Genomic DNA, 24,589 nt, shown 5'->3' with positions numbered 1-24,589 from the left:
TTTACAAGCTCCGATAAATCCTGTGAAATCGAAGCTTCCAACTCTATCTTTAGCCTTTGGATTGCCTTTCTGATTGAGAATGTGCCCCCTTTCGGACCCAACATCGTCCACGGTCCATTGGCTTGGGTAACCTTTCAAAATGAAACACCCCTTTATCATCTGTTTATTGTCCTTTGGATAAGGTGTGACCTGCGTGGAATTGTTCTGCCCTCCCACTCTATCCTGACATACCTTTATAGGGTTTTATGTGACGTGCAAATGTGTGTCCAGTAGGTGCAAATTTAGGGAATGGATGCAGAAAACAAATTCACTGTATCCTGAACAACGCACAATATTATTCATTGTACCAACAACACATCTGTGACTTTGCTAAGCACCAATTCTTACAGAGAATGCCCAATTTGAAAGACACAAATCGTAAAAAAACTAAAGACAATATTTCTATCACTTGTTGTTGCTATTTCATTGAAGAAAGTGTCACAAACGAAAATCAGAAATTGTAGCACTCAAGGGGAGCTTGTAAAAAATCCATCACATCTCAGACAATACCACCCTACACGATCGTTGTAATCTACGGACTGTTCTTTATGATGGCTGCATAACACATTGAAGGGACATATCATTCACAAAGTTCAGTCGTTAATCCCAAAGTTGTGTTTCGTTAAGGAAACAACATTACATGTAACATCCTCTCCACTCAATTGAGTTTGTTAGCATTATAACAATAAAGTTGATGAAGTCAAAGCTCTTGAAAATATGACTTTATGTTATACTGTGAAATGCTGTTCTTTACGTAAAATAAGTCGACAAAAAGAATCGACATCTGAGAGGTAATATCATGAACTTCACTGACAATACAACAACATTTACGAAAGGTAATATTATTGATCAGGTTGTGAATGAATGCCTTTGTAACGTAGATTACAGATTTGCTCAAAAAACACTTGTTCACATGAATAACATTCATTCTTCTTTCTCCATAATCCTGCTGGATCTCGGCATGAGTCTTGCCCATTCTGTCAGAATTCAACAATGATATTTTTGTAATCTATGTTACCTTACAAACTAATTCATTGGACGTAATAATCGTCCTCATATTGACTGATTTTACAACAACTTACCATATATCAAAGTCATTATTGCTACATGATTAGCAAAAAATAAAATATTCATAACAGCTCCCATAACATGTGATAGTTATGAAGGTAGTACGTAGTGGTAACGTAGATTTCATAATGGAGATTACTTTCACCGTTTGCAAACTACCATGATCTTGACTGGAAGCATATTGCACCCCCTTTTTCGGTTTTATTACACTATGAAACACAATGCATTCATTCTAATCACTTTTATAGGTAGCTCTTATTCATGTTTCCGTACAGTAATGGTAACTCAGCTTTCATGCTTAACACAACTATTTTTATAGACCGGGTTCGTCTTTGTGTACGGTTTTATAAGGTACGATGTGTTCCAAGATGACACTTTTTCTACATATAATATATCAGGTAAAAACTTGATAGCTTTCAAAACAAATGTTTGTCAATATATATGCATTTTACGTTCTGTAACGTAGATTACCGCTATTGTGGCGACATATTTCGTAGTGTCACATTTGTTTTGTTTATTATGATAATCCCTTCATTTTTTCATAGGTTTTACATTCATGTATGTACAATCTATGGGAAGTGATTTTAAACGCCTATGATGGTAAACATACTAATTGTATCCATTTGTTTAAACACTACAGCTTTGCGACACCAAGAATAACCAATTGCCCGACGTCGGAGTCCAAGGTTTTTTTCTGTCGGGCAAGCACATTGTATACCAAGCTGTACCGGTGTCCAATTGACTTTCCAATGTTAATAATGTTGTTTACTTAAAAAAATCAACAAGAAAACGGCCGGTATAGTGGAAAACTTATCAGGGCAAGTGATTTTACACTGTACCGGAGTACACTAGCAATTTTAAAGTTATTTCCACCTGTACATGGCAGCGGTCTGTAAATAATCAAGTCTGGACCAGGCAATCCAATGATCAACCGTATGAGTACCGATCTACGAAATTGGGATATGAAAATAATGAGGCAACACTACAAAAATTCAGGAAAGAAAATAGATTTCCTCCACTGAATGTGTTAAATGTTTTTTGAAAATTAACATGTATATGTTTCATAGTTATGAGTATGGGTGCTTTTTCATCATCTCTTCATTCTGTCTGATGTTCATACATAGTTTTCATAACAACCAAGCTTATCTACCCCAGATCAAGGATACATGTCAGCAACCTGTGCTTAGCGCATGGCCAAAGTGTTTCAGCCAATCAGATGGCTAGTTTTCACCAACACCAAATCCCATGGTATGACTTGGTTCAAGGCTAACCACGTGATTGGTATTGGGTGAAATCTAGCAATCGGATTGGCTGAATCATTCAGACATAGTTTGTTTACACTGAGGAGTTACCACATGTTTTACACGTGGTTAACGAAACACACAAGCTATGCTACATATTAACACGTATTTCAGCAATTTTACAGTGACAGCTGGATTTTCTGCCCATCTTCTTCAATAACAACGACATTTGCAGAACTAGGAACTTTAGGTTTCATGCAGGTTAACAACATAACGAGGGTTAGAAGCGTCACTATATTGCACTACACATTTCGGCTCTACTTTTCACTGATTGAGAACCCACTGAACTGTTTCACTCCCATGGTCCTGGTACACCAATGCTTTCTGTCCACTTGAATCCACTGAACACTGAACTGCTCCACATTACACTCTATGTGTTCACTGTATCCCCTAAAAGCAAACTCCTTCCCACAATAGAAAAACACACCGTAACTTAATCCAGTTTTATTTTTCAGATTCATCACACCAAAATCCCACAGCTTATTTTCATCCTCAGTGATAAGATCAGTTCATTGTTGCACACCGAGTCCCTTTCCAGATAATTCCTTCATTCACGCGTCCATAGTTTTTCTCAAGGATTGAAACAAATGTGATCTTCTTTCAGGACATTCAGAAATTTCAGGACACGCCCACATTCTTCACGTAGATAGCGCTGAATACCCATCACAGTGTTGTACAATGTTCAAGGCGGGTAATCACTCCCATCCTTGAGACAAACTTCCATAACAAAAGGTGTCAGCCAGTAGGGAATTTCTTTTTCCTGAGCTTTCGCCAAGTCAGTTGGAACAGGATAATAATCTTCGAAAAACGTTTGTGTCTTTTGATTCCGGAAGTTTGCCCACTCGCCAAAAGTGTTCGTTGCAAATTTGTAGTTGGCGCTCGTTTTCTTAGCTATCCGATCTTTTAGGCGTTCTGTCAATTTGTCGCTCAAATTGCTGGACCAAAGCGATCACTATTATCTTAGTCATAGAGTAGATCTTCTCTCTTAAGCACGAGAGATTATTTTGCTCAGATCGTCTTCAGCGGCTTCTATTTCAGCTGCGAAGTGTTAACATGTCGTTACGCTAGTAAAGCTCCAGTTTGAATTAAATTTGCATAAGGTCACAGTTTGATGTTAGGATTTCATAATGTGCATGCACTAAATTAGATTGTTCACAGGTTCTCAACACCAAATCGCTTGGTGTCTCGAATCCGTGAACCATCCATTACTTGTCTTCTACGGAAACACAATGGAACAAGTGGCTTGAACTGGTTACATGATTGATTCATATCATTTCATATCATATCATATCATATCATATCATATCATATCATATCATATCATATCATATCATATCATATCATATCATATCATATCATATCATATCATATCATATCATATCATATCATATCATATCAGGGCGGTGGGGTAGCCTAATGGTTAAAGCGTTGGCTCACCGGAAGACCCGGTTCAATCCCCACATGGGCACAATGTGTGAAGCCCATTTCTGGTGTCCCCCCACGTGATGTTGCTGGAATATTGCTAAAAGCGCGTAAAACCAAACTCAGTCAGTCAGTCATATCATATCATATCATATCATCATATCATATCATATCATATATCATATCATATCATATCATATCATATCATATCATATCATATATCATATCATACCATATATCATATCTCATCATATATCATATCTCATATCATATCATATCATATCTCGCCAGGGTAATATAGATCTGTGATTCATGCATTCTTCCTTCAGTCTGCATGTGCAGGAACTTATCCTTAATATAAGTAGTAGCAGTACATATCCCAACCATCAACATCAGCAGCAGCAGCAGCATTGGTATCTTTATGTGGCATTCTTTTAGCTGCAAGATTGCTCAACTGTCATTACTCACTGATCACTAACTGATGAGGCATTCACATTTAGCTCTAGTCTAAATGATCAAATATGGATTTCATCCTCTGTTATTTCAATGTAGCATTTTCATAGAGGTGTTTAACTTATATCAAGAAATGGAATAAGATGATTGGTAGCAGTTTTTGACTGAACAATTACATTAAATGAGCTCCGATCCTGAAGTCTATCTTTGTCTTCAGTCTACTACCCCAGGAGAACAATCATCACAAAACCAACACTGATGGAAAAACATAACCTGCCAGTATGACTCATGCAATATCCGGTAATTCATCCTCTCGTGTCCACATATAAAGGAATAATTATTTTTAGGAAATTAGTACTCTGGCCAAAAAGTAATTTCCTGCAGCTAATGTAGAAATTAATTTCCTGCAGCGATCTAATGTAGAAATGTAATTTCCTATTTGTAATAATCTCGCATATCATTTACCGTGTTGTACTGTTGTGTAGTATTCTGATGTGTCTGTCATCTATAATCTTGCACATCTCCATGTGTTTACTGGGCTACACTGTTTCTGTCATCTATAATCTTGCACATCTCCATGTGTTTACTGGGCTACACTGTTTCTGTCATCTATAATCTTGCACATCTCGATGTGTTTACTGGGCTACACTGTTTCTGTCATCTATAATCTTGCACATCTCCATGTGTTTACTGGGCTACACTGTTTCTGTCATCTATAATCTTGCACATCTCCATGTGTTTACTGGGCTACACTGTTTCTGTCATCTATAATCTTGCACATCTCCATGTGTTTACTGGGCTACACTGTTTCTGTCATCTATAATCTTGCACATCTCGATGTGTTTACTGGGCTACACTGTTTCTGTCATCTATAATCTTGCACATCTCCATGTGTTTACTGGGCTACACTGTTTCTGTCATCTATAATCTTGCACATCTAGATGTGTTTACTGGGCTACACCGTTTCTGTCATCTATAATCTTGCACATCTCCATGTGTTTACTGGGCTACACTGTTTCTGTCATCTATAATCTTGCACATCTCCATGTGTTTACTGGGCTACACTGTTTCTGTCATCTATAAGCTTGCACATCTCCATGTGTTTACTGGGCTACACTGTTTCTGTCATCTATAAGCTTGCACATCTCCATGTGTTTACTGGGCTACACTGTTTCTGTCATCTATAATCTTGCACATCTCCATGTGTTTACTGGGCTACACTGTTTCTGTCATCTATAAGCTTGCACATCTAGATGTGTTTACTGGAGCTACTCTGTTTCTGTCATCTATAATCTTGCACATCTCCATGTGTTTACTGGGCTACACTGTTTCTGTCATCTATAATCTTGCACATCTAGATGTGTTTACTGGGCTACACTGTTTCTGTCATCTATAATCTTGCACATCTCCATGTGTTTACTGGGCTACACTGTTTCTGTCATCTATAATCTTGCACATCTCCATGTGTTTACTGAACTACACTGTTTCTGTCATCTATAATCTTGCACATCTAGATGTGTTTACTGAGCTACACTGTGTCTATCATCTATAATCTTGCACATGTCCATGTGTTTACTGGGCTACACTGTTTCTGTCATCTATAAGCTTGCACATCTCCATGTGTTTACTGGGCTACACTGTTTCTGTCATCTATAATCTTGCACATCTAGATGTGTTTACTGGGCTACACTGTTTCTGTCATCTATAATCTTGCACATCTCCATGTGTTTACTGGGCTACACTGTTTCTGTCATCTATAATCTTGCACATCTAGATGTGTTTACTGGGCCACACTGTTTCTGTCATCTATAATCTTGCACATCTAGATGTGTTTACTGGGCTACACTGTTTCTGTCATCTATAATCTTGCACATCTAGATGTGTTTACTGGGCTACACTGTTTCTGTCATCTATAAGCTTGCACATCTCCATGTGTTTACTGGGCTACACTGTTTCTGTCATCTATAATCTTGCACATCTAGATGTGTTTACTGGGCTACACTGTTTCTGTCATCTGTAATCTTGCACATGTCCATGTGTTTACTGGGCTACACTGTTTCTGTCATCTATAATCTTGCACATGTCCATGTGTTTACTGAGCTACACTGTTTCTGTCATCTATAATCTTGCACATCTCCATGTGTTTACTGGGCTACCACTGTTTCTGTCATCTATAATCTTGCACATCTAGATGTGTTTACTGGGCTACACTGTTTCTGTCATCTATAATCTTGCACATCTAGATGTGTTTACTGAGCTACACTGTTTCTGTCATCTATAATCTTGCACATGTCCATGTGTTTACTGAGCTACACTGTTTCTGTCATCTATAATCTTGCACATCTCCATGTGTTTACTGGGCTACACTGTTTCTGTCATCTATAATCTTGCACATCTAGATGTGTTTACTGGGCTACACTGTTTCTGTCATCTATAATCTTGCACATGTCCATGTGTTTACTGGGCTACACTGTTTCTGTCATCTATAATCTTGCACATCTAGATGTGTTTACTGGGCTACACTGTTTCTGTCATCTATAATCTTGCACATCTCCATGTGTTTACTGGGCTACACTGTTTCTGTCATCTATAATCTTGCACATCTAGATGTGTTTTACTGGGCTACACTGTTTCTGTCATCTATAATCTTGCACATCTCCATGTGTTTACTGGGCTACACTGTTTCTGTCATCTATAAGCTTGCACATCTAGATGTGTTTACTGGGCTACACTGTTTCTGTCATCTATAATCTTGCACATGTCCATGTGTTTACTGGGCTACACTGTTTCTGTCATCTATAATCTTGCACATCTCCATGTGTTTACTGGGCTACACTGTTTCTGTCATCTATAATCTTGCACATCTAGATGTGTTTACTGGGCTACACTGTTTCTGTCATCTATAATCTTGCACATGTCCATGTGTTTACTGGGCTACACTGTTTCTGTCATCTATAATCTTGCACATCTCCATGTGTTTTACTGGGCTACACTGTTTCTGTCATCTATAATCTTGCACATCTAGATGTGTTTACTGGGCTACTACTGTTTCTGTCATCTATAATCTTGCACATGTCCATGTGTTTACTTGGCTACACTGTTTCTGTCATCTATAATCTTGCACATTTCCATGTGTTTACTGGGCTACACTGTTTCTGTCATCTATAATCTTGCACATCTAGATGTGTTTACTAGGGCTACACTGTTTCTGTCATCTATAATCTTGCACATGTCCATGTGTTTACTGGGCTACACTGTTTCTGTCATCTATAATCTTGCACATCTAGATGTGTTTACTGGGCTACACTGTTTCTGTCATCTATAATCTTGCACATGTCCATGTGTTTACTGGGCTACACTATTTCTGTCATCTATAATCTTGCACATGTCCATGTGTTTACTGGGCTACACTGTTTCTGTCATCTATAATCTTGCACATGTCCATGTGTTTACTGAGCTACACTGTTTCTGTCATCTATAATCTTGCACATCTAGATGTGTTTACTGGAGCTACACTGTTTCTGTCATCTATAATCTTGCACATCTAGATGTGTTTACTGGGCTACACTGTTTCTGTCATCTATAATCTTGCACATCTAGATGTGTTTACTGGGCTACACTGTTTCTGTCATCTATAATCTTGCACATCTAGATGTGTTTACTGGGCTACACTGTTTCTGTCATCTATAATCTTGCACATCTCCATGTGTTTACTGGGCTACACTGTTCTTGTCATCTATAATCTTGCACATGTCCATGTGTTTACTGGGCTACACACAGTTTCTGTCATCTATAATCTTGCACATCTCCATGTGTTTACTGAGCTACACTGTTTCTGTCATCTATAATCTTGCACATCTAGATGTGTTTACTGGGCTACACTGTTTCTGTCATCTATAATCTTGCACATCTCCATGTGTTTACTGGGCTACACTGTTCTTGTCATCTATAATCTTGCACATGTCCATGTGTTTACTGGGCTACACAGTTTCTGTCATCTATAACCTTGCACATCTCCATGTGTTTACTGAGCTACACTGTTTCTGTCATCTATAATCTTGCACATCTAGATGTGTTTACTGGGCTACACTGTTTCTGTCATCTATAATCTTGCACATCTAGATGTGTTTACTGGGCTACACTGTTTCTGTCATCTATAATCTGGCACATGTCCATGTGTTTACTGAGCTACACTGTTTCTGTCATCTATAAGCTTGCACATCTAGATGTGTTTACTGGGCTACACTGTTTCTGTCATCTATAATCTTGCACATCTCCATGTGTTTACTGAGCTACACTGTTTCTGTCATCTATAATCTTGCACATCTAGATGTGTTTACTGGGCTACACTGTTTCTGTCATCTATAATCTTGCACATGTCCATGTGTTTACTGGGCTACACTGTTTCTGTCATCTATAATCTTGCACATCTAGATGTGTTTACTGGGCTACACTGTTTCTGTCATCTATAATCTTGCACATGTCCATGTGTTTACTGGGCTACACTGTTTCTGTCATCTATAATCTTGCACATGTCCATGTGTTTACTGGGCTACACTGTTTCTGTCATCTATAAGCTTGCACATCTAGATGTGTTTACTGAGCTACACTGTTTCTTTCATCTACAATCTTGCACATCTAGATGTGTTTACTGGAGCTACACTGTTTCTGTCATCTATAATCTTGCACATGTCCATGTGTTTACTGAGCTACACTGTTTCTGTCATCTATAATCTTGCACATGTCCATGTGTTTACTGGGCTACACTGTTTCTGTCATCTATAAGCTTGCACATCTAGATGTGTTTACTGAGCTACACTGTTTCTGTCATCTATAATCTTGCACATCTAGATGTGTTTACTGGGCTACACTGTTTCTGTCATCTATAATCTTGCACATCTAGATGTGTTTACTGAGCTACACTGTTTCTGTCATCTATAATCTTGCACATCTAGATGTGTTTACTGGGCTACACTGTTTCTGTCATCTATAATCTTGCACATCTCCATGTGTTTACTGGGCTACACTGTTTCTGTCATCTATAATCTTGCACATGTCCATGTGTTTACTGGGCTACACTGTTTCTGTCATCTATAATCTTGCACATCTCCATGTGTTTACTGGGCTACACTGTTTCTGTCATCTATAATCTTGCACATCTCCATGTGTTTACTGGGCTACACTGTTTCTGTCATCTATAATCCTTGCACATGTCCATGTGTTTACTGGGCTACACTGTTTCTGTCATCTATAAGCTTGCACATCTCCATGTGTTTACTGGGCTACAGTTTCTGACATCTATAAGCTTGCACATTTTGATGTGTTTAACTATTCAACAGCTATAAGTATTATGATGTGTGTGTTCCTCTGACAACACGTATTTGTAAAAGGGAATGTCGAACATGATGAAAAGTCATGGTATTCTCTAATTTGGGACCTTTTCTGCTGTGGAATCCCCACTCTTCTGCTTTGGAATCCCTACAAGAGAGACCCCACTATATGATGAAATATTGCTGAGTGTGGCGTTAAACAACAATCAGTCAAACAATCGACTACAAAGAGCTGCCACCATATAGGCGGAATATGGTCAAGGGGCCACCACCGTGGTGTAGTGTTTAGAGTGTCCGCCCAGATAGCGGAAGGTCGCAGGTTCGATCCCCTTCCACGCATACCACCACCGTGGTGTAGTGTTTGGAGTGTCCGCCCAGATAGCGGAAGGTCGCAGGTTCGATCCCCTCCACAGCATACCACCACCGCGGTGTAGTGTTTGGAGTGTCCAGATAGCGGAAGGTCTCAGGTTCGATCCCGAGCGACAGCATACTACCACTGTGGTATAGTTTGGTATAGTGTCTGCCTGGAGAGAGGAAGATCGCAGGTTCGATCCCCTTCCACGGCATACCACCACCGCGGCGGTGTAGTGCTTAGAGTGTCCGCCCAGATAGCGGAAGGTCTCAGGTTCGATCCCCGGTGACAGCATACTACCACTGTGGTATAGTGTCTGCCCGGAGAGAGGAAGGTTGCAGGTTCGATCCCCCTCCACAGCATACCACCACCGCGGTGTAGTGCTTAGAGTGTCCTCTCAGAGAGCGGAAGGTCGCAAGTTTGATCCCCGCCCGCTTCATACCAAAAGACGATAAAATATGGTACTTGTTGGTCCCTGCCTGGCTCTCGGCATTAATGAGTACAAGGACTGGTCGGCTCAGAGCATAATGTGTCTGAGTGTGGTATTCATTCTTAACTGCGGAATGGTATCTCAGCGGGCTAGCACCATGAAACCAGCTTAAGTCTGGGCTAGTAAAAGCAGTCACACATACACACATATGCACGTCCTCATATGAGTGAAATTTTCTCAAGTACGACGTTAAAGCCCATTTCACCTCACCTCAAAGGCAAGGCTTCTCATATGAATTTCATGATGCAGTTCAGGGTAGGGGGTCAACACTCGCATTAATTAGGTTATTTCATTACTAACAGTATACTGGTTACTGTCCGAAGACTAGTTAAAGATATGTTAAATTACAAATTACATTGCTCACCTTCTAAGCTTGTGTACAGGTGTCTCCAAAATATTATTACCACTCCCACTTGTAAAGTCTCGTCTCTGTGTCCATTTGGGAATGAAAACAATTCTAAATTTGTACGTTTGATAAACTAATCAGCCTTGACAACAAGTGGAAGGGAAATAGTATGGTAATATCATTCAGACATCACTGTGCATTACAGGTAGCTCCTAATGTAATATTTCCCTTCAACAAAGCTAATTCAAATCATTTACTGATTTTTTACTGAATTTTGTACTGATTAAAGACTTTATCTGACTGTAATGACTATATGGCAGATATTACACTTGAAGCTGGAGACTTGATTTGGCCACTTTGTTTGGGCTTAATAACTATTGTGACATTGTTGATGTCAAGACACGGCTAGTCACCTCAATGTCAAAATAGGACTGATTATATCAGTTTGTTCAATCTGACCTACACTGACTTATGGAGACAATGTTCTTCAATTCTGTAAGTTGAAGAAATGTTTTTTCTGAATATAGATTTAGAGAACAGAGGTTGGTTACCATGTTTAATTGTGTATTCTGATGGGATTCTGCAGCAGGAGTTGTCCTAAGTACCACATGCTGGTCTTGCTGTAGACGAGGTATTCTGGAACAGAATAGGTCCTTGGTGCCAGACATTGTTCTCCCCGTAGACGAGGTATTCTGGAAGAGAATAGGTCCTTGGTGCCAGATGCTGGTCTCCCAGTAAACTAGGTATTCTGGAAGAGAATAGGTCCTTGGTGCCAGATGCTGGTCTCCCAGTAAACTAGGTATTCTGGAAGAGAATAGGTCCTTGGTGCCAGATGCTGGTCTCCCAGTAAACTAGGTATTCTGGAAGAGAATAGGTCCTTGGTGCCAGATGCTGGTCTCCCAGTAAACTAGGTATTCTGGAAGAGAATAGGTCCTTGGTGCCAGATGCTGGTCTCCCTGTAAACTAGGTATTCTGGAAGAGAATAGGTCCTTGGTGCCAGATGCTGGTCTCCCTAGTAGACTAGGTATTCTGGAAGAGAATAGGTCCTTGGTGCCAGATGCTGGTGTCCCTATAGACTTGGTATTCTGGAAGAGAATAGGTCCTTGGTGCCAGATGCTGGTGCCCTATAGACTGCTGGAAGAGAATAGGTCCCTGATGCCAGACTGGTGTCCCCGTTCTGGAAGAGAATAGGTCCTTGGTGCCAGATGCTGGTCTCCCTGTAGACTAGGTATTCTGGAAGAGAATAGGTCCTTGGTGCCAGATGCTGGTCTCCCTGTAGACTAGGTATTCTGGAAGAGAATAGGTCCTTGGTGCCAGATGCTGGTGTCCCTATAGACTTGATATTCTGGAACATGATGGATCCTTGGGACCAGATTCTGTAAAAATCATGATAATCAGATGTCTTCGATGGCTTATGTCGCAAACCAGAACTGGGTGATGACAGTACTATTGTGATTCATTTGATACATGATTCTAATCCCCACTTAACGCAGGCAGAGCTGATGTGAAAATGGCTTGCTCAATGATCAATAATCATAAGAATTTCTATTTGCAGTAGGTCAAGATGCCGACTGTGTTGGCGCTTGATGTGTCGCTGTCCATGAGTCGGCCAGTCTTCACCCCCGACAGTCAGGGGGAGTTTCAGAGGCGCCACCTAGCGGTGCAGGGCATAAACCACCTCCTGGACTACATGGCTGTCAACTGCAAGTTAGAGTTCACATCTCTGGTGGGTGTCAATGGCCAGGGTGTAATGAGTGCCTAGAGCTCCAGATAAGATTTAGCTCGTGTGGATACTGTACCCACTGTATTTTTTTGGAGTGGGTATTATGAATGTTGAGTGGGTATTTCATTTTCCGTTACCCACTGCTTTCAAATATGTGCGTATTTCAGTCATTTTACTCACCTAAGTATTATGTCATTGAGTAAGTTTATTAAGCAGGTATGTTCTGCCTTTTGTCATACCTAATCAAAACCAACTTAAATATAATGGAAATTATTTCATAAAAAATCACTCATCCTATACTGACAGTACAACACTTGTCCTATACTAACAGTACAACTTGATAGCAATCGATGTCTTTTTCATTACGCAAGCGATTTTTATAAATATATTCCGTACGCATTTGTTTTAAACTTTTTGCGTATCTAACATTTTAAATGCGTAATTGGTATGCAGCAATTATGTTTCAATGCGAAATTGGAAATTTTATATCCGTATTTTACCCGGATACGCAGCTTATCTGGGCCTCTGAGTGCCCAATAACTTGTTACACTGAAGTCTTCATATACTGCTATATATTTACTCACCAGTTGGAATATATTTAAAAAGGAGTCCCAACAATTAGTCTGGAATGATTGGCTTGTCCAGATTGCCAAAACTATGAATTGTTCGGGGCTCCTTTTGGATTGTGTTTTTTTGTTGATGAATATTTTCAAAATGAAACTATTTCTGGGACTAAATGTCTTTCTACAGTGTAATTTATTTAATTCAATGGACATGCCGTGACGATCTGTCTTATTGTTATTTCTTTAGTTTTTTCTTGCATATTAAACCTGTATGCCCTGATATGAAGTATTTCTCTAGAAAACCAGTGTACTGCTTCTGAAGCCCATACTAAGCCAATTCTGGATATGAACTCTATGTGATGAATAATTAAATCAGAATAATGACAGATCACACATTTTTAAATGATTTATGTTTTGTACCTAGCTGTTGCCTTGACATTCTCAGACCATGTTTATTGATTATTACTATTTTCTTTCATGTTGCCTTTATCATCATCTACTGCATTTTAAACCCCTGCATGTTATGGGGATATCCTGAATATCTAATGGGAGAGTTCATCTTTCCCTTGGAATCAGCAGATGTCTCTTGAATCATGTTGTTATTGATACATGATTCCTCTGAAACTGTAGAACGGTGGGTAGCCTTGTGGTTAAAGCGTTCGCTCGTCACGCCGAAGACCCGGGTTCGATTCCCCACATGGGTACAATGTGTGAAGCCCATTTCTGGTATTTCCCCGCCGTGATATTGTTGGAGTATTGATAAAAGCGTCGTAAAACTAAACTCACTCACTCACTCACTCACTCTGTAACTGTATAAGTTTTACTTGTTGGAATGGATGTTAGAACTTTGTCTATTTGTACACTTTTAACTATTACATATGAAAGACTTGTGGTTAGTCTTCAGCGGAACACCAAATTCATTCTTAAAATATTGTGGTTTATTAATACCAAGCAATTAAAAGTTGCCTAAAAGCCAGCTGCTTCACTCTCGCCCGCCAACAAAACCACAGAGAGGTTACGTAACTCTGTCGCCAGAGCACTGCAGCGAACCAGAAGTGACGTTATGTGAGGAATGATTTTCAGTCAGTTGTATATAAAGTGTGTAATAAGCTCGTCATTTTGCTGATTTCTCAACATTTTCATCGAGTTAAAAAAATCAAAACTACTTACCAGTTGCAGTAAAATATGTATATGATTGATGACCAAAAGGATTTTGCATGACACAACTTGTAACATAACGATTTCTTCCACGGAAGCGAGGTGGGGGTCGAAGTGACAATATTGTGCGATTTTCTTGCTGCATTCATGTGGTTAACGTCCGCTCACCACTATGTAGATACTAGTCGATCCTGATGAGCGAAGGTGATCATCGTTTTAACTATCACTAGTGTCTAGGCCTCGAACAAATAAGGCCTAGCAATTGTTTCTTCATTGAAGATTGAATGGAAAGATTGTCGCTGTCTGAATTACTTCCAGACATGTCAGAGTCTGCTTTGTACTGTAAATGACAACCCACTGAATTAACCATATTGAAATCACTTGACATAAATGGTTTAACATCCGAGTAAATTGGGGAACAAATGCCAGACCTAGCCAACCGGTAACCGTTATGACAACAAGCGATTTTGACAGAATCGTCTATGAAAACAAGTTGTAACTCGGAAGGTTGGCAAAGCAGGTGACAAGATTAAATGACAGTAGATAGTAAAAACATAAAGCTTTCATTTTTCACAACAATTGTCACGATTTCAGGTTTAGACAAATCTGTAAACAAGATAATTTACCCCCGGAAATGTACATGAATTCTACAGTGCCCCTCATATCAATACCTCACATTATGTCAGGGCAGTGGGGTAGCCTAGTGGTTAAAGCATTCGCTCGTCACGCCGAAGGACCGGGTTCAAATCCCCACATGGGTACAATGTGTGAAGCCCATTTCTGGTGTCCCCTGCCGTGATATTGCTGGAATATTGCTAAAAGCGGCGTAAAACCATACTCAGTCTGTCAGTCAGTCACATTAAGTCACAGAGACGGGCCCCTCTGATTGGTTGAAATTTCGTTCACGGGAGAGAATTGTGCAAAACGGTCTATTTAAGTTAATTAAAGGTCGAATGAGTAGTTTTTATGACAGGGTTTGATTTATAACGATGCCATTAAATGATTTATGTATTTGTACCCTCTTAGTGTATATGCGATCTTTAAGATGGAAAGGCCAGTTAATTCCTGGCTTAAAATTAAGTGCAACAACAGTAACGTCACTTCATTATAATTGTGTAAGTTATCGGTAAATGTTTCTGACGAAATGTTTGTTTTATGCAGGTGGTGTTTTCTTATCTATGGGAACAACTGGTGACTTTCACAAGGGACTTTGACTCCATCAAATCAGCACTGAACAAGATAGAAATATTCAACAAGACATGTATAGAGACTGTGTTGAATGGTATCAAGTCCCTGGTCGTGGAGGAATGGAGTACTGTCACACCATGTCAGGTAGTAGCAGGAAAATAGTACTGTCACACCATGTCAGGTACATTCATGACAATAGTACTGTCACATCATGTTAGGTAGTAGCAAGACAATAGTACTGTCACATGTCAGGTAGTATCATGTCAGGTAGTAGCAGGACAATAGTACTGGCACAACATGTCAGTTAGTAGCAGGACAATAGTACTGTCACACCATGTCAGGTGGTATCAGGACAATAGTACTGTCACATCATGTTAGGTAGTAGCAAGACAATAGTACTGTCACACCATGTCAGGTGGTATCAGGAAAATAGTACTGTCACAACATGTAAGTTAGTAGCAGGACAATAGTACTGTCACACCATGTCAGGTGGTATCAGGAAAATAGTACTGTCACACCATGTCAGGTAGCAGCAGGACAATAGTACTGTCACATCATGTTAGGTAGTAGCAGGACAATAGTACTGTCACACCCTGTGAGGTAGAGGCGTGACAATAATACTGTCACACCATGTCAGGAGGAAGCGTGACAATATAACTGTCACGCCATGTCTGACAGTAGTAATAAACTAGTACTGTTTACCAATACAGGTAGTACTGTCAATAATACTACTAAAAGTCTTTTTGCCCCTCATGACAGAGTCTTTTTTTTTCAGTATGTCAGCTGGCTGGACAATTGTATTCGAGGCGGGGCTCTTTTAAACTTTATTTGCAGAATTTGTATAGCGTGACTAAGGAATTCACATACAGTGGAAGCTTACATACTAAACTATTTCTTGGAGCAGTTATTTTGAATGAAATGTGAAGTTTAACTGTCAAAACAACGTAATGGGCTATTGGACACCATAGCCATTGTACATGGCATGAAAACATATTGAGTCAACAAAAGGTTTTGTATTGGTGTTGGCCAAGTTTCGGTGTTATTTCTGTATGTATTTTCATCGCCCCATGCAGTTTTTTTATTTATCGAAAATAGAAGACCATTCTCCTTGCATATCCAACGGTGACTTGTTTTTAGGGAGGGAAAACAAGAAAAGACAAAATTGTTTAGATTGAAAAATGGTTGTTCTTCACTCTGTTGTAGGTGATATTGATAACCGATGGCAACAGCGGTATTGGCCAAGGCTCACTAAAGGAATCCCTGCAGTCCAAGACAGCTGATGACAAGTTTCCTCTTCCGTTTCCATTCCCATGTAAACTTCACATTGTATGTGTAGCTAACCCAAATGATCCTGACTTGCAGAGTTCTCTGCCCTTGTATCAGAAACTCATTGACATGAATCAAGAAGGTGGAGAAATATTCATTCCAGAATCCAACATAACAATGAAATCAGTGGAGCAGATGTTTCAGAAAATAGGGGAGACATTTTATTCTCCCTACTTTGGAACAATCCAGTGTGGCAATCTCAAGTGCAACGTGCAGCTGCTTCCTTCCCCAGAACCTCTCTCCAGGTAAAGATATCCAGTTGGGATTAGGAGCCATACAGGGCCCTGTTCCTCAAAGCAATTTGTAACACAGGCTAATGATAGTAATGTTACCATGTTCCACTTTGTGGACAATCTTGTCCATGTTCCTCTTTGTGGACAATCTTGCCCATGTTCCACTGTGTGTACATACTTTTCTGCAATTCCTGAAACATCTGTGTTTATGACACTACACCTTTGCCAACAATGTGTATCTCTGAAACATGCCTTCAGAATTCTGAAACGAGAAAATGTTTCCCTTCATTTGAACATTCCACGAAACTAGTTATGTTCGCTAGTTGAGCATATTTGTACATCTTCCACCAAACTAGTTGTGGGTGCTAGTTGAACATTTTGGTATATCGTCCATAAAAGTAGTTATGGTTGCTAATGAAATGTGTACCATATCAGGTTGTACTAGGAAAATATATATAGTACTGGATGCTAATGACATGTTAAAAAAATCAGATGCAATTCTACAAAATTTCTCAGGGCAAGTTTTTACTGTTATCAGTACATGAATAAAGAATGTTTATCAATTAGAACTATGTAGTATATCATGGCTCACTGGAAGGTATTTGTTGGTATCAAAGCTTGCTGAGAAAACCTTAAAACTGAATATGAATTGTAACAATACTGGAAATATCTTTTTGATCAGCACTTGAAACCTGTACAAAACTACACTATTCCATCTTTCACCACCTCATAATGAAAGGTCCACTTTTGAATAGGTACATTTGATAAGAGGTAGTAAGTATTGAAATGTTGTGTTTGAAATTGCCATGATTACAATCACCCAATTCTCTTTGTTTGTGGAATATTTTACAAAATGACATAGGGCAGATCATGAGGAATGACCATTGATGAAGCTTTTGCTGATTTCTTCTAGGAAGAATGCATTGGGAGAAGATGAACAGATCGTCTTGAACAACAACCTGGAAGTGTGTGGTTTCCTTGATATTGCAGATGTAGCCAGTCCCCCCACCATCTCACGTCATCTTGTTCTCCCGACCATCCCTAAAGACAGAAGCAAGCCCACTGATGGTAGGTTCCCAGTACTTTCTGTACTGTGCTCAATACATACATTGTCAGTGGCAATATATATCAAAGAAAGATCTGGACAACCATATCTCAAATCAAATTGCACCATATATCATGTGAATAATCTGACATATTAGGCTACTCTTTCAGCTATGCTGCTCCTTCTATCTGGAACTCTATCCCCATGATATTAGACTGTCACCAACCCTAGACAACTTCAAATGTCATTTAAAGACATTCCTTTTCCGATAATACTATCACTGCTAGATTTCTGTGTTCCTACTCATTTTAAATACCGTGTATATACTCATCATAGCACTTAGAGCAGATACTTTGTGCCTGGAGTATTTTAGCGCTTTATAAATTCACTAATTATTATTATTATTATTGTTATATAACTAGATGATGATGAAGGTCAAGGTCAAGGTCACATGAAACATGCTCAAGAAGTCCAGTACGTGATTGAAGACAACTTAACATACATTAAGATAGTATGAGAATATAAAGACAAATGTTACCAAGAACATTAGTGTATATGAACTACAGATCATTATAACGTACTAATGTCAGACGGTGATGGTATTTCAATAATGAGCCATTAATATTCTGCAGATACATTGGGCTACAGATGAACTGATCACAGTGTTAATAATTCATTCCTTAAAAGGTAGACTGCCATGCTTTATGCTCTTACGGCTCTGTATCTCGGCACTGCAGTGAGAATGCTTCTTATGTAGAGGGGTCGGTGGTTCAAGTGTTGGCTCGTCACGCCGAAGACCCGGGTTCGAAACCCCACATGGGTACAATGTGTGAAGCCCATTTCTGGTGTCCCCCATCGTGATGTTGCTGGAATATTGCTAAAAGCGGCGTAAAACCAAACTCAGTCAGTCAGTCTTATGTAGAGATCAGATGTTATGTCTGTGTTAAGCACATGTTAGATCATAGGCCCACTGCAGTCAAAACACTTTACATACTTCAGCAATCAGGAACAAATATGATCTAGCTCAACAGCTGGGTCATCTTCCTTAATCCAGTGTTGGGGGTTGGGGTAGCCTAGTGGTAGAAGCGTTCACTCATCATGCCGAAGACACAGGTTTGATTCCCCAAATGGGTACAATGTGTGAAGCCCATTTCTGGTGTCCACCTCCCATTATATTGTTGAAATATTGCTAAAGGCTCACTCACTCACTAATCCAGCGTATCTTGACTTAAGTAGCATGGACCCATCACCATTGGTTTGTTTCAGAAACCAGTTTTAAAGTTTAAAAGATTTAAAAAACTATTCTGTGTAAGTGAATGGGTCCACGCTATTTATTATAAATCACAGAGATGCGGGGGTCATAGGACCCCTCATGATTAAATTATATTTTTTATTAGGAATTTAGTAAAAATAATAGTGAGATGTACTTTGGGGATAAGGGCATCCATTCTCTTGATTTGTGCACACAACATGTAATTTTTTGTGTCTTGTAACACCTGTGTCACAGCCAGATGTCAGTATCGGGTGTGTCCCAGGCTGTCCCCAATGTTTACAGATGGCATATTAACACCTGTGTCACAGCCAGATGTCAGTATCGGGTGTATTTTGGGCTGTCCCCAATGTTTACAGATGACATATTAACACCTGTGTCACAGCCAGATGTCAGTATCGGGTGTGTCCTGGGCTGTCCCCCCATGTCTACAGATGACATATTAACACCTGTGTCACAGCCAGATGAGTATCATATCTAACACAGATGACATGTGTCACAGCCAGATGTCAGTATCGGGTGTGTCCTGGGCTGTCCCCCCATGTTTACAGATGACATATTAACACCTGTGTCACAGCCAGATGTCAGTATCGGGTGTGTCCTGGGCTGTCCCCAAATGTTTACAGATGACATATTAACACCTGTGTCACAGCCAGATGTCAGTATCGGTGTGTGTCCTGGGACATATTAACACCTCACCCAGATGTCAGTATCGTTGGGCTGTACCCCAGTCTATGACATATTAACACCTGTGTCACAGCCAGATGTCAGTATCGGGTGTGTCTTGGGCTGTCCCCAATGTCTACAGATGACATATTAACACCTGTGTCACAGCCAGATGTCAGTATCGGTGTGTCTTGGGCTGTTTACAGATGACCCAGTGTGTCTACAGATGACATATTAACACCTGTGTCACAGCCAGATGTCAGTATCGGGTGTGTCTTGGGCTGTCCCCAATGTCTACAGATGACATATTAACACCTGACAGCCAGATGTTATAATGCAATTGTTTCATCTTAAGGATGAAATTCACACCTGTGTCACAGCCAGATGTCACACCTTTTATGCATGAACAAAATTATATCCAGTTTGTCTGTCACAGCCAGATGTCAGTATCGGGTGTGTCTTGGGCTGCTGCCTTTTTGGAAATCAGGATAGAATTTAGACTTAATGAATCACTTAGTTAGGTTTAGTTAGGCTTGGTGACTTAGTAAATCTGTCTTGCATGTATGCTCATACTATCAATCACTGAACTGTCTTGTAACTGACTCAGTTTCTGACAGGCTGCCATCTTGTAGCTGGGATATGGCTAAGTATATCAGTGACAGATGGTGAATTTACAACTTTGTCTAGTGTTAGAGGGTGTTCATTTTGCTGCCTTCTGCACTTGCATGTTCCATCCTTTCAGAAAATGGCAGCAAGGAAGGGAAGAACGGCAAGCCTGCAGGGGATGAAGAGGAAGAGTTGGATGATGGGAAGACGCCGTCGTTCACGGTGCTGCTGCATGGCAGCCTCAAGGTCGAGGGCATGGTGGCACTCACGAAAGTGGGGTAGGAAAAATTGTGAAACTTTATTTAGTTTATTTATCACTGCATGATAAATGTCAAGTTAGATTGACAAACTAAATGTAGCCAAAGTATAATCATTCTCACATTGTTTCAGGCTGTTAGATATGTGCTTCATGCCACCATGTTGTTTCAGGCCTGACTGGTATGGGTATGAGATATGTGCTTCATGCCTCCATGTTGTTTCAGGCCTGACTGGTAAGTGTGTGAGATATGTGCTATATACCACCATGGTGTTTCAGACCTGACAGGTATTGGTGAGAGATATATAATATATACCACCCTGCTGTTTCAGGCCAGACTGGTATGTGTGTGATATATATGCTATATACCACCATGTTGTTTCAGACCAGACTGGTATGTGTGTGAGATATACTAGTATGCTATATACCACCATGTTGTTTCAGGCCAGACTGGTATGTGTGTGAGATATATGCTATATACCACCATGTTGTTTCAGACCAGACTGGTATGTTGTTTCAGTGACTGGTATATATATACTAGTATGCTATATACCACCATGTTGTTTCAGACCAGACTGGTATGTGTGTGAGATATATGCTATATACCACCATGTTGTTTCAGACCAGACTGGTATGTGTGTGAGATATACTAGTATGCTATATACCACCATGTTGTTTCAGGCCAGACTGGTATGTGTGTGAGATATATGCTATATACCACCATGTTGTTTCAGACCAGACTGGTATGTGTGTGAGATATACTAGTATGCTATATACCACCATGTTGTTTCAGACCAGACTGGTATGTGTGTGAGATATATGCTATATACCACCATGTTGTTTCAGACCAGACTGGTATGTGTGTGAGATATATGCTATATACCACCATGTTGTTTCAGACCAGACTGGTATGTGTGTGAGATATATGCTATATACCACCATGTTGTTTCAGGCCAGACTGGTATGGGTGTGAGATATGTGCTATGCTATATACCACCATGTTGTTTCAGACCAGACTGGTATGTGTGGTGAGATATATATATATATACCACCATGTTGTTTCAGACCAGACTGGTATGTGTGTGAGATATATGCTATATACCACCATGTTGTTTCAGACCAGACTGGTATGTGTGTGAGATATATGCTATATACCACCATGTTGTTTCAGACCAGACTGGTATGTGTGTGAGATATATGCTATATACCACCATGTTGTTTCAGACCAGACTGGTATGTGTGTGAGATATATGCTATATACCACCATGTTGTTTCAGACCAGACTGGTATGGGATCATGTATTCCTGGGCTGACAGTAAGAAGAAATCAAACCTCATGTTGGCCTTTTTTTACCCAGGTAAAATTGTTTTCAATTTTATCATAGAATTTGTGAACACTTGAAATCCCTGACACAGTCATGACATTTTGGTTATATTTCTCAGATACTGGTAAACGTGGGATAAAAAATCACTCACAACCCAGTGCCGCCATCCAAGCTCTTCACTGACTGTACTAAGACCTCCCACAGACACAATGGCTAACTTGTAGAATTTATCAAATTTGTTTCAAATAAATGGAGATGAACAAGTTAATGCTTGTTTTTTTTAGCATAGCCTGCAAAAATAAAGTGTTATGACAGTGTTAAATCATCCAATGATGATGTCTGCTGATCTGTTCAGTAACTGTTGTGTATTGTTTGTCCGTTATGATGCAGTTATCACATTCTTTCCTTTAGCTGGCCATATTACCAGTTTGAGTTTAGAGTTTTGAAATACCTAGCCAAGAAGAGGTCTAATGCTTGAAATCAGAATGCTGGCATTAAGTGAGATGCAGACATGGACAATGAAAGAGACACTTTTTCACTGAAAGAAAACTTCCCTAATCCTATTCCAGTTTTATCCAAAGTCTAAGACTAGAAATATGACCTTGTTGTTGTAGGTATGGACACGATAAGCTGGCTGGGGAAGCTCGACAATCTAGCCCACGTGTCTGAGTTCTCGGAATCACCGTACGGGGAAGATGACAGTAAGACCCCATTTCCTGTTCGCCCAGGAGACAAGAGAAGCTATGCTCAGAGCTGTGTTGTGTGGATCAAACCATCCGGTTTACAGGTATAATGTTTTCTTTGTAGCCCATCAGTACTGTACTCTGAAGACGCAAACCATTTATTGACTTAGATGGGATTGGGTGGTCAGGCTCGCTGGCTTGGTTGACACATGTCATCGGTTCCCATTTGAGCAGATCGATGCTCATGCTGTTGATCACTCTATTGTCTGGTCCAGACTCGATTATTTACAGACCGCTGCCATATAGCTGGAATATCGCTGAGTGCGGTGTAAAACTAAACTCACTCTATTGACTTAGATTGACTAGATACTGTAAGGGAGGCAACTGACGTTACATTTGAGTTGTCTCCCTTTATTGACATGCGTGGGGTTTAAAACCAATATATTTGGATTGTCACACACTGTATGTCTTTGCTGTGCATGAAGTGATGACAGTCTTAACTTAGAGAGTGATAATCTGGAAGGAAGGTTCTGTATTTAGACATGAGTTATCTTTTCAATGACTACCACAAATTAATTGAGGAAGAATGGCTTTTTTATTCATATTAGCTTCTTTTGGAATGTGGCTCTCAAAACCCACTGTTTCAATCAGAGCTTGCAGTTGTTATTTGGTAGTTCTCCAAATTCATGGCACAATCCTTTTTTTGTGATAACTGTATATATTTGTAATGTATGATGTATTTGAACTAGCTTTCTACCCATTTATTGATGGATTCTGTGTTACAGGCCGACCTACAGAAAGTCCTGCGACATGCACGGAAACTACCAGAAAAACAGCAGCAGTTTTATAAGGTTGGCAACACATAATCAGGGACACTTCATTGGGGATGTTGGAATGCCAATATATTTCTACCAATATATATCACAGCTATGCTGTGTCTGTTATCAGACAGCCAGGCTATATCTGTTATATTGACCCAACAGACTGTGTCTGTTATCAGACAGCCAGGCTATATCTGTTATATTCACTGAACTGCCAGACTGTATCTGTTAGAGAATATTACCTGAAACACAAGTCTCTATTTTAGGCTGAAGTTATTAATAAGTTTATCATTTACTAGGAGCTGAACCGGATACGTCGAGCAGCCTTGGCATTCGGCTTCCTGGAGCTTCTGGATGCGATGGCCAGCATGTTGGAGCGGGAGTGCACAATGTTGCCGGGAACAGCGCACCCCAGCGCCGCCATGCAGCTGTCACACGCAGCCAACGCACTCCAGAACCCCTCAGCCAAAGATGTCTCCACCACCATCATGCCGCTACAGACCAACTTCAGCACTGACGATTAAAAACACTACAATGGACATGAAGATGTGTTAGTGCCAATTAGAGGCAAGGAACACTCTTTTTAAAACAGGCTTGTTTCCTGAAGATGCTCAGACATAAGGTGCTATATGATGAGCTTGAAAAAGTTTCATTTGTAAAACAGGCAGTTAACCAGATTCAAACACCAAATATCTGTGTGGATGAATGCTCATTCTATCAACCACTGGTTTGTCTGGTCCAGGCCTGATCAACGAAGGCAGCTGTATGTTACTTTCCATTCTCCAAGGGTTATGATCCATGCTCATTGTAGAGACGTCGTCTGTGGATCAATGCCTGTAGTGTTTGTGTATATTTGCAACATTACAGTACAAGATACATGAGATCCTGATGTTGCATCAGTCATGGTGAATAAATCATTTTATGTA

The 24,589-nt window shown here is 40.0% G+C and overlaps 1 protein-coding gene across 1 annotated transcript in view; it reads left to right on the top strand.

The window, feature by feature from the left end:
- LOC124268984 (integrator complex subunit 14-like) overlaps positions 1 to 24,589 on the top strand; it is a 28,821-nt gene extending 4,232 nt beyond the window's left edge. The window contains exons 2-10 of the mRNA XM_046704015.1: positions 12,357 to 12,527; positions 15,407 to 15,577; positions 16,637 to 17,004; positions 17,906 to 18,060; positions 20,716 to 20,857; positions 22,113 to 22,192; positions 22,774 to 22,946; positions 23,628 to 23,693; positions 23,963 to 24,589. Coding sequence (XP_046559971.1) covers positions 12,366 to 12,527; positions 15,407 to 15,577; positions 16,637 to 17,004; positions 17,906 to 18,060; positions 20,716 to 20,857; positions 22,113 to 22,192; positions 22,774 to 22,946; positions 23,628 to 23,693; positions 23,963 to 24,187 — 1,542 coding nt within the window. The 5' untranslated portion in view covers positions 12,357 to 12,365 and the 3' untranslated portion in view covers positions 24,188 to 24,589. The remainder of the gene's footprint in view (positions 1 to 12,356; positions 12,528 to 15,406; positions 15,578 to 16,636; positions 17,005 to 17,905; positions 18,061 to 20,715; positions 20,858 to 22,112; positions 22,193 to 22,773; positions 22,947 to 23,627; positions 23,694 to 23,962) is intronic.

The sequence above is a fragment of the Haliotis rubra genome, unplaced genomic scaffold (assembly GCF_003918875.1).
Source record: "Haliotis rubra isolate DU_JTF1 unplaced genomic scaffold, ASM391887v1 Scf141, whole genome shotgun sequence".
NCBI lineage: Eukaryota > Metazoa > Mollusca > Gastropoda > Lepetellida > Haliotidae > Haliotis > Haliotis rubra.
Note: the sequence above shows the minus strand (reverse complement) of the source record. Positions and strands in the feature narration are given on the sequence as shown.